General features: G+C 36.1%; 1 protein-coding gene across 3 annotated transcripts; it reads right to left on the bottom strand.

Moving 5' to 3' along the window:
* Positions 1-552: 552 nt before the first annotated feature.
* On the bottom strand, positions 553-7,833 carry LOC114178548. 3 transcript variants are annotated; one of them, XR_003603341.1, is made up of 3 exons: positions 7,447-7,833; positions 7,155-7,202; positions 553-916 (listed from the first exon to the last, which is right to left on the bottom strand). XR_003603341.1 is itself a non-coding variant. In XM_028064535.1 (2 exons), exon 1 carries the CDS (start codon positions 7,617-7,619, stop codon positions 7,473-7,475), a length of 147 nt encoding a protein of 48 aa, XP_027920336.1. In that variant the 5' UTR covers positions 7,620-7,823; the 3' UTR covers positions 641-916; positions 7,447-7,472. The 3 variants fall into 3 exon arrangements, 1 of the variants encoding a protein (XP_027920336.1); XR_003603340.1 differs by having other exon boundaries at positions 641-916; positions 7,155-7,827; XM_028064535.1 differs by lacking the exon at positions 7,155-7,202 and having other exon boundaries at positions 641-916; positions 7,447-7,823.
* Positions 7,834-11,786: the final 3,953 nt, after the last annotated feature.

The following is an 11,786-nucleotide window of genomic DNA, read 5'->3' as shown; positions in this document are numbered from 1 at the left end:
GATAATTTTTTGAGATATAAGGATTTAATTAAATCAAAATTTTAAATAAAGGGTTAAACTAAAAAAATTTTAAAAAAATAAACCTTTCTAAACAACTGGACGAATAAATTGAACTTTTCTAAAAAATCGAAGAACTAAATTAAACCTAAGTATAATAAGAGAATCAAAATAACCACAATAACAAATTAAAGGGCTAAACTACTAATTAAACCTTAAAAACAATTATGAAACCATCTTTTGTGTCTCATAATTAGCTTCTACTACCAACTTATTTTGATAAACTACTATGGAAAAGTTGTTTTAACTTGTATTCTTTTCAAAAGGATTAAACATACAAGTAAAAATTTCTATAGATAACTTTTAAGTAAAATAAAATAATTTTTCCCTCTCCAGACTGTTCTTTTCAATCATCCATTTAAATACACTGTTGTTTCTACTTCATGATACGTAAACGAGGTTATGTACACTTAAACTCACCTGGTGATTGACAACAGTCTAAACAAGTTAATACATGTTCTCTTAAATTAGTGTAAGATAGTAGAGACTAGAGAATAAATGAAACAAAAACCAAAGCAAAACTACAGATCCTATTAGTTTGAAGGTAATTCATGAATTGATTTAACAACATGGACGACATGATCAGAGCAACGAAAACAGATTCAGAGATTGTTTTCATAAGTTGAATATTCAATCCCAAGCAGTAATTCTCATCAAACATGACAACAAGATGAAAAGAACATCACAACAACAGATGGGCCAACTTACTCTTAGATGTTCTCATTCTATTAACGCATTAACTCTTCTTACATTGAACACCACAGACAGAGAATGGACCATATATAATAAGCCAACCTAATATTTTCTACTTAACAGAGCAAAAAAATGCCAAACCAAATGTGATCCTCCAGACTTACCCCTGCAATATATGAAGGCAAAATTGATGATCTATAACCAAATTCCAGAAAAGGGTATATAATGGCCAGCTAAAACAAATTCGGCAACCAGTAAAAAATCATATTTTACTAAGGCCAGAAATGGCTTTTGTCCTTGTTTTAAACTTTGATACATCTTGTCCTTATTTCAAACTTTGATACATTTTGGTGTTCAAATTTTAAAAGTAAATGGATATAATCCTTTTAAACCAACAACATTCATTTTTTTGGTTTGTTAAGTGGTGTTTTATGAGCTTGAACGTCTCAAATAGTATAAACAACTCAAAGATCATGTATCAAATAATGTAAACAACTCAAACTTCATCCTAACATGTGTTTGACTCGAAAAATAAATATTAATATAGTTGGGTTAGAAGGACTATATTCATTCATTTTCAAAGTTTAAGGATCAAACTGTACAAGTTTGGAACAAGGACAAATTCTAATTGCACGTTTAACAACATATTTAACCCTAATATGTAACTTCAATATACGCCTAGAATCTTCTAAACCTCGACTTTCCCATAAGAGTATCAAAAGTAGCACCATTAAAGTTTCAATTTGTTAGAATTATTACCTATACCTATTGTATCATTAACCCTATGTGTAGGGTGTTGAGTGTGGGAAACTACCTACTCCATATCTACTGTTGCATGTAATCATGCCTAGTATCTTAGAGTAGTTTTTTCATATCTTTTCATATGTACGTGCTTGCTTCATTATAAATAGAAGAGGAAGAGAGTGGTACTGTTGTCCACTACTCATATTTTAAAGTCTCAGTCTCAAGTTGGTATCAGAGCGGGTCGATCCCGCTCTGGTTTCTGTCTCAGTTGGTCCGTCACTGCTGTCCGCGGTTGTTCGCCGTTAGTCACCGCCGCTGTCCGCGGCTGTCTAAGTTCGGTTAACCTCGTTTCTGAACTACCCAACACTGTCAAACAACTTCTCAACACTGTCCGCCACTGTCTGCGTCCTCCGCCGCTGTCCGCCACCGTCCGCCGCCGTCCGCCGCCGTCCACCGACGCAGTTCCGTCCGGAAACCACCGGATCTGAACCGCCTCTCCGCGCGACAGCCAACCCCGCCGGTGTCGCAGGCAGCGCCGTCGCCACGCGCCTCCACGCGCGTCTTGTCCGTTCGCTGCAGTCAGGCGCGTGCCGCTCACGCGCCGCCTTCCCGTCGCCAGTTCGTCGTCGCGCCACCTCCGTCGCCGTCGCCGGAGCCTCCTCTACCCGTTTTGACCATCAAATCTCTGTTCCGGTGAAGTTCAGTAGCACCTCTTGTGGAAATCGTCCCTTTCGAAGTCGAAAATCATCACTGTTTCACTGTTTTCGTCACTGTTTTACTGTTTTCCGAGATCCTCTCTTTATCATGGCCACTGGAGGTCCTACCGGGAGTGCTATTTCATTCTCCGGAAGCCCCTGCATTACGTCCGAGAAACTAAATGGCCAAAATTACTTATCTTGGTCCGCTGCCGTCGAGATGTGGTTTCTCGGTCAAGGACACCACGAACACCTTGAGAAAGATGACAGCCACATACCTTCTGAAAAAGTTGAACAGTGGAAACAAGCGGATTTCCAACTATGTGCTCTATTGTGGCAATCGGTGGAACCACGACTTTTGATGTCCCTACGGGCCTTCAAAACTTGCCACTCGTTTTGGAAGCGAACTCAGAATATCTATGCAAATGATATTCAACGCCTCTATGATTCGGCGAACAAGTTGGCATCTATGAAAATGACTAACCATGATATGATGTCATTCATGAATGACGCTCAAGCTGCTGTGGAAGAACTTCGAATGTTCTTGGAAGTCGACTCTCTAGATGAAATGAAGAAAAAGCTTGACAAGTACTATATGGTAATGATCCTCCGCGCTATACACCCAGACTTTAATCATATCCGAGATCAGCTTTTGACCTCTCATGAGGTTCCTTCCATGGAAACTTTGATCTCCCGCATGATACGTGTTCCAACTCTTCAAACTCCAGAAACTCTTGCTGTAATGGAACCATCTGTCATGGTTGCCACCCGAGGAAGAGGAGGTCGTGGAACTAGAGGAGGTGGACGTGGAGGTCGTGGGCGTCCTCAGTGTACGTATTGTAAAAGGATGGGTCATACCCAAGAAAACTGCTACACTTTACATGGATTTCCTGCCAAAACAGCCAATGTCTCCCAGGCAGAGACTACTGACTCCAAGTTCACTGAGGACGAGTATCAAGAGTACCTACGCCTCAAAACCAACAGCTTGGCACAGTCATCTCAAGCTCCAAGTACATCAACTGTTTGCATCTCTCAATCCATGGAAGGTCACAATTCATGGGTAATTGACTCTGGTGCTTCTGATCACATTTCTGGTAATACCTCCTTGTTCTCAACCATTTCATTCCAAGAAAAATCTCATTTTATAACCCTCGCAAATGGTTCTAAAACATCCTCAAAGGGAGTCGGTCAAGCCATCTTATCTCCGTCCTTAAATCTAAAATCTGTCCTTTTTGTCCCTAATTGTCCTTTCAATTTAATTTCCTTAAGTCAGTTAACCAAAACATTGAATTGCTCTGTAACCTTCGATGACAAATCTTTTGTTATACAGGAGCGTGGCTCGGGGAGAAGGATTGGAGAAGGATATGAAGCGGGCGGATTATACCATTTTGGATCTCGTCCACGTGTGTCATGTGTTGCAGCCCCCAATCCTAAAATGTTACATGATCGGTTTGGTCACCCTCACCTGTCCAAGTTAAAGAAAATGTTTCCTGAACTTAGTCGTCTCCAGACTTTAGAATGTGAGTCATGTCAACTAGGAAAACATGTTAGATCTACCTTTCCTAAAAGATCTCAATCAAAGTGTACTTCTAGTTTTTCTGTCATCCATTCCGATATCTGGGGACCTAGTCGTGTCTCATCTTTTGGCTTTAGGTATTTTGTTACTTTCATTGATGAATATTCGAGATGTACTTGGGTTTATCTTATGAAAGATCGTTCTGAATTATTATCCCTCTTCACATCCTTTTTGAATGAAATCAAGAATCAATTTGGTCAAGTAATTAAAATCTTAAGAAGTGACAATGCCAAAGAGTATTTTTCGTCTGCTCTTTCTAATGTTTTGAGTTCCCATGGTATCCTGCACCAGTCTACTTGTCCTCATACGCCACAACAAAATGGTATAGCAGAAAGAAAAAATCGACACTTAGTTGAAACTGCTCGTACCCTTTTGCTTAGTGCCAACGTTCCTGTCCATCACTGGGGAGATGCCATCTTAACTGCAGGTTTTCTTATTAATCGGATGCCATCTTCCTCTCTCAATCATAAGGTCCCTTTCTCCATTCTGTTTCCAGACAATCCTCTCTTTCACACTTCTCCTAGAGTTTTTGGTTGTGTATGTTTTGTTCATGACATGTCTCCCGGGTTAGACAAGCTTTCTGCTCGCTCTCTCAAATGTGTTTTCTTGGGCTATTCACGACTTCAAAAAGGGTATCGATGTTACTCTCCTGAAACCAAGAAATATTACATGTCTGCCAATGTTACATTTTTTGAACAGACCCCTTACTTCTCTCCATCTGTTCAAGATGTCCATGTCATCCAGCAGGTCCTTCCTATTCCCGTGGTTGAGTACAATATTTCCAATGTCCCTGTCCCTCCAAGTCTCGACCAAAGTCCTCCTGAGCCATCATCTCCACCTATTGACTCTCTCCAACACAGGACGCCGACGAATAGTCCAGTTGTTCCAGAACATGGTGAATCCCCTACTTCAGATTCTTCTCCCTCGTCTCTTGATCCCACGACTCCTGGTGAAGGTGATTCAGGTTGGCCCATTGCTCTCAGAAAAGGTACTCGTTCCTCTCGAAATCCACATCCCATTTATAATTTTCTTAGCTATCACCGATTATCGCCTTCCTATTGTTCACTTTTATCCTCAGTGTCTTCTGTTGTTATTCCCAAAAATGTGAATGAAGCACTTGATCATCCTGGATGGCGACAAGCCATGATTGCAGAGATGCAGGCTCTTGAAAGCAATCATACTTGGGAGCTCGTGCCCCTCCCTTTGGGTAAGAAGGTTGTTGGTTGTCGATGGGTGTATGCAATTAAAGTTGGCCCTGATGGTCAGGTTGATCGACTCAAAGCCCGATTGGTTGCAAAAGGGTACACTCAGGTTTATGGCCTTGACTATTGTGACACCTTCTCTCCCGTGGCCAAGATGACTACTATTCGCCTCTTCTTTGCAATGGCAGCAATTCGTCACTGGCCTCTTCATCAATTGGATATCAAAAATGCCTTCCTTCATGGTGATCTTGAGGAGGAAGTGTACATGGAGCAACCTCCTGGGTTTGTTGCTCAGGGGGAGTCTGGCATGGTATGCAAATTGCATCGATCTTTATATGGCCTCAAACAATCACCACGAGCTTGGTTTGGAAAATTCAGCTCCATTGTTCAGAAATTTGGGTTAAGACGCAGTGAGGCAGATCACTCAGTCTTTTACAAACATAACTCTCCTGGGAAATGTGTCTACCTAATAGTATATGTTGATGATATTGTTATTACAGGAAATGATACTACTGGAATATCTCAACTGAAGGAGCACTTGTGTAAACATTTTCAAACCAAGGATCTCGGAAGCCTCAAATACTTCTTGGGCATTGAAGTAGCTCAGTCAAAAGATGGAGTTGTAATCTCTCAAAGGAAATATGCTCTTGATATATTACAAGAAACAGGTATGATTGACTGCAGACCAGTTGAGAGTCCTATGGACCCGAATCAGAAGTTAACAACAGTAGAAGGCGAATTATTCTCCGATCCAGAGAGATATAGGAGGCTCGTTGGAAAGTTAATTTATCTCACTATTACGAGGCCTGATCTATCTTTCGCAGTTGGAATTGTTAGCCAATTTATGCAGACTCCATGTCTTGGACATTGGAATGCCATCATCCGTATTTTAAGGTACCTCAAGAAGGCTCCAGGACAAGGGTTGCTATATGAAGATAAAGGAAATGTTCAAATCTCTGGGTACTGTGATGCTGATTGGGCAGGCTCTCCTATTGACAGACGCTCTACTACGGGATATTGTGTCCTCCTTGGAGGAAATGTTATCTCTTGGAAAAGTAAGAAGCAAAATGTAGTGGCTCGATCCACCGCTGAAGCTGAATATCGGGCAATGGCGTCTCTCACGTGTGAACTCATATGGGTAAAGCAATTTCTTCGAGAGCTTAACTTCTGTGAAATTCAGACCATGAAGATGTATTGTGACAACCAGGCTGCTCTCCACATTGCATCAAATCCAGTGTTTCATGAGAGAACTAAACACATAGAAATTGACTGCCACTTTGTTCGAGAAAAATTGATGACCAAGGAAATTTGTACTGAGTTCGTTGGGTCAAATGACCAACTTGCAGATGTGTTGACCAAGTCATTAAGGGGACCTCGGGTTGAGTTCATTTGTTCCAAGCTTGGTTCATACAATTTGTATGCTCCAGCTTGAGGGGGAGTGTTAGAATTATTACCTATACCTATTGTATCATTAACCCTATGTGTAGGGTGTTGAGTGTGGGAAACTACCTACTCCATATCTACTGTTGCATGTAATCATGCCTAGTATCTTAGAGTAGTTTTTTCATATCTTTTCATATGTACGTGCTTGCTTCATTATAAATAGAAGAGGAAGAGAGTGGTACTGTTGTCCACTACTCATATTTTAAAGTCTCAGTCTCAAGTCAATTTATATCCAACCTGAACTTTTCGCTATATATTGTGAATTAACATAACATACAGACCAATTAGACTCAGCTCAACATAATAATCTCCATAAAGCTTTTATGACATCTTAAGGCTTAACTTGATACAGATGACAACACACCACAATATTCATCACATTATCTAATTGGTCAAGAAATTCCACCATAAACGGGTAATGTTAAAGTAGGATTACAGACTATGAAAAGGTCACAAGCTTATTGATTGGATTGGACTCATTTTAACAATCCTGGCAAATAATAAAGAGAAAGTATGCTATGCTCTAATATAGTGTTTCTTTGGATAAAGAAGAACCGCAGATCCCTAACCAGATGCTCAATGGTTATCATATACTACAAACTACTTAAAGCAAAGCCCTGCCATAAAAATTGAACAAAAACTAAGCAAATCGAATCACTAATAGCAACTATGAATGGATCTTAATAGCGAAATTGACTGCCACAGGTGCATTATCACCTAATCAAAGAAGAACAGAGAACCAACCTATCGTGTTAGCATTCGAATTCATCCCGAAACAAAGCAATCAACAACCTGCAACAAACACCCTTAAACAAGAAATCGCAATTTCCCAAATCAAGGAAACCCAATCTCACAACACAAACACACCCTTTTCTCTAACCCAAAAATACAAACAAGAACCACCCACTAGACTCCAGCTCAAAACGCACAAGCAAGACTAAAAGAACAGGTTTTGACACATACCCAGTACATCAAATCAAGCCTAGTTTGAAGGGCAATCGAAAAGTACAAAAAAGTGATGCTGTGTAGCCATTACCGTTGGAAGAAAAAGACATAATTGAGTCAACCCACATGAAAAGGGCCAATATCGCCAGAACGTAGAGAAGAGGCAAATTCATCAGCAACAGTTAAACAAGAACTAATCCAGCCACTGAGAGCAATCCATGTCATCTTTGCGATCCAAACTGCAGCGTCGAGCGCCATTGCCATGAGATGCGTGGTTTCAAGGAAGAAGATGAAGTGGTAATCGGAAACCCATTTAAGCTTCTGGGAACCCTGACTAAAGGTTGTTGTGTATTATTATAACCTATTTATATATTTATGTTATGTCTACTGAACTCAACAACCTCGAAAACTACGTGGTTACTTCCTCGCCTCCTTAACCCAAATCAAGGAGTTTTCTTTGAGAAATGTTGGCCACAACATATTTTCGCATTCTTCTCATGTGGTACCCTTCATTTATGTCACATGCTCCTGTTCCTCATGTTATACAAATTTCATTTATGTATGGTATTTTTTTTTTCCTTTTATTCTTGCATTTTTATGAATCCATGTTAAATGTGCAAATTTTAAATTTAAACTCTAAAACTAGAAATTTTACAGATACAATTGTTATAACTCTTGCAGAAATAATAACATTAATTCTAATTTTTTCCAAAATTTAAAATTTTCCAAATTTATCAACATCGGCTTTAATTAACCTTATTTCAATAATTGAACAATTAACTATTCTCATTCATTTTCATTTTATTTCTCTGTTTTAGGTATTTCTCGTATCTATGAGTTTGTTATTGCATGTATCTAACATTGAGTTTAATATTTATAGACATTTTTGGAGGATTTTAAGTTTGTCTTTATATGTTAGATTTTAAATATGTGTTTGTTGTTGTTCTAGCTGAAACCTAGTTTAATTTTTACCTAAAGTGGAAGTTGAGTTTAATGTTAGTGATTGATAATAGAAGGATTTGGAGTTTGTATCACATTAAAAATTTATAATATAATATTTTCTAAAATAATCTATTAAATTATGGTATGTTTTGATTTGGTATTTGTTTTTAAAAAATTGTCAATTGCATCCAAATTTTTAAAAAGTGTCTCAATTAGATTTTTTTTAGAAAAAAAAAATTATTAACGCGTTTAACGACATCATGTTTTAACATCGGGTTTTTTTTTTTACTTTTAATTTTTTGCAAAAACATTTTGTTGTCACGTGTCAAAGTTCTTGGTGTGACACATGTCAACCTCTAGTTTTTTTAATTTTAATTTTTTTTACAAAACAATTGTGTTGCCACGTGTCAAGCCCCTAGTGTGATACGTGGTAGGAAAAATTGTCTTGATTTCAGATTATTCCTCATATATGTCTCATTGATTCAATTTAATCTCACTTGTTCTTGGTTCAATTTTGCCCCAATTTTCTTTAATAATTGAAATATATATTTTAAATTCATTTTTTTATCAAATTAAAACTAATTAAGTATAAATATTTTTACAAGATTAAGTACTTTGATAGTTATATTAAAATATAGTGGTAAAAAATGATTAACAAAATATGAGTCATTAAAAATGAATTTTTACATATTAGATTATTGTATATTATTAACCCATATTTTTTTAATCATTTATTTTATCACTAAATTTTATTATAAATATCATTACTTCATTTTGTAAAAATATTTAACTTAATTAGCTTTAATCTTATAAAAATGGATTATAAAAATATATTTCAATTATTAAAAAAATTGGGACAAAATTTAACCAAGAACACAAAAATGAGGACTAAATTAAATCAAAGAGACATATACGAGACTAAATTGAAATGAATATAATTGTCCTGCCATGTGTCACACCAGGGACTTGACACGTGACAACAACAAAATTTTGCAAAAAAAAAAAAGAGGTTGATACCATGGACTTGACACATGGCAATAAAAATTTTTTGCAAAAATAAATCAAAATCAAAATAAAAAAAAATCATAGGTTGACACGTGACGCGCAGTTAATTCCATTAAATTTCTTTTTCCTCAAAGGAATATAATTGAGACACTTTTCAAGAGTTGTGACGCAATTGACAATTTTTTAGAGACGGATACCAAATTGACACATTCCTACCGAATCATTCCACTAATTAAACCATTCTTTGATTATTAAGGGCGGAGGACTAAAATCTTGTCATAGAGTGTTGTACATCATGGTCATGGTTGGTTAAGAATGTCTCACACTTTTCTTGGTGTCTACTACTTTTAAAAAAATGACATTTGCATTGTAATGAAAAGCAGTAAAATTTAATATGAAGAACTGCTTGAAAACCATGGTGAGAGCTTCCACTGAAGCACCACTTTTTACCTTCCAGTGTTACACTTAGGATTTCTTAGCCTTCGTTTTATTTCTCGTTTTCTTTTCTTCTAAGACTATTCTTTTTTAATTATTTTATGCTTTTTTTTTTCAATTTCATGTTAGATAAGTACTATAGTTAATTAAAAATTATACATAACAAATTATTAATTAAAACGTTAAGATTAAGAAAAGAGTGAAAAGAAGCACACCTATAGTACAAATATATTAGTAGGTTTTTCCCAAGATTTTCTTGTCCAATGCATATACTGTGGTGTTATATATGAGTTAAAAGCTTGATCCAAAACAAAGTTCATCCTTATTGTCTCGTTCACCTAAGAATAAATGATATAAATATAAATAAAAAAATCCATTTTACATGTGTATCCTAAGAAGTAAATTTATATCTAATTTAATATCATAAAATCATCTTATAAAATGATGTTTGTATCTCAATTATATATACTATTATAATTTGTCATTTTTCAGTTGATGTGAGATATCTAACATACAGGCTCATGCCAATGAATGAAAATGATGAAACTTCTAAATGACAAGAAGCTATGAAGAAGGAAATTGAAGCCCTCCAGAAAAATAATACTTGGGAGGTAACCTTGTAAGAAGAAAAATGTTGGATGCAAGTGGATATACAAAATAAAATATAAGGCTGATGGAAGCATTCAACAGTACGCAACCACTTAGTAGCAAAAGTCTATAACCAACTTGAAGGAGTTGATTATGTTGATACCTTCTCTCGTATTTCCAAATTAACCATATTTAGGAGCTTCCTTACTGATGTTGCAACACACAATTGGTTTTTAAAACAATTAGACGTTGACAATTCCTTTCTTAATGGAGACATGAAATAAAAAGTTTATATGAAGATTCCATCTGAAATGAATACATACAAAAACAATCAAGTTTGTAAACCTAAGAAATTCCTTTATGGTTTGAAGCAGGCTAGCCATAAGTGGTTTGCCAAACTTTCAACCTTTATGTAATATTGGTTTTGTTTAGTCATGTGTTGATCATTCTCTATTTACAAAAGGCAATACACATTCATCACAACTTTATTTATTTATGACATCATTCTTGTAGGAAACTCTTTAAATGAGATTCAGAAAATGACTTTAAGTCTTTATCAAATGTTCAAAGTCAATGATTAAGGAAATTTGAAATATTTCTTAGGTCTTGAAGTTGTTAGATCTCAAAAATAGATTCACATATGCCATAGAAAATATGCTCTAAATATTCTTAGTGTACTATTTTACTTATTGTCAAACTTGCATTCACTACTATAATAAAAAAATGGAATTTTTTTTTAATAGTGATGCTTCACTTTACGATTCTATTTCTTATCAAAAGATCATTAAAAGACTTTTTTATCTAACAAATACAAGACCAGACATTTGCTATGTGATTCAAACTTTAAGCTAGTTTATGAAAGGTCCTACAATACATATTTACAATGCCACCCAACATGTTATGCGATTCATCAAGGGTGCTCTTACGCAAGGTTTATTCTTTCAAAAACCCTAAGTTTCAACTCAAGGGGTTCAACGATTTTGATTTGGCAGCTTGTCATAACACATAATAATTTACCATGGGTTATTGAATTTTTCTTGGTTCTTTTCTCCTAAGATGGAAATCAAAGAAACAAAGCGTCGTATCGTGTTCTTCATTTAAGTCAGAGTATCGCGCTTTAGCCATAATAACATATGAAATACAATGGCTAATATTTGTTGAAGGATCTAAGTATTCGTGTTATTGCACTTGCTGAACTATACTGTGATAATCAACCTGCTAGGCATATTGCTCCAAATCCCACTTTTCTTAAATGCATAAAACGTTTAAAGATTGACTATCATGTATTTTGTGAGAAACTTCAAGCCAATTTGCTTTATATTTTTCCTATTTCCTCAAATCAACAACTTGCATATGTTTTTACCAAATATGTTAAGCCAAAAGATTTTGACCATATTATAACCAAGCTCGATGTCCTTGACATTTATGGCAAAACTTGAGGGGGCCTATTGATATATTTTA

The sequence above is a fragment of the Vigna unguiculata genome, chromosome 1 (assembly GCF_004118075.2).
Source record: "Vigna unguiculata cultivar IT97K-499-35 chromosome 1, ASM411807v1, whole genome shotgun sequence".
Lineage (NCBI taxonomy): Eukaryota > Viridiplantae > Streptophyta > Magnoliopsida > Fabales > Fabaceae > Vigna > Vigna unguiculata.
The sequence above is the reverse complement of the archived record's forward strand: the minus strand, read 5'-3'. Positions and strand labels throughout refer to the sequence as shown.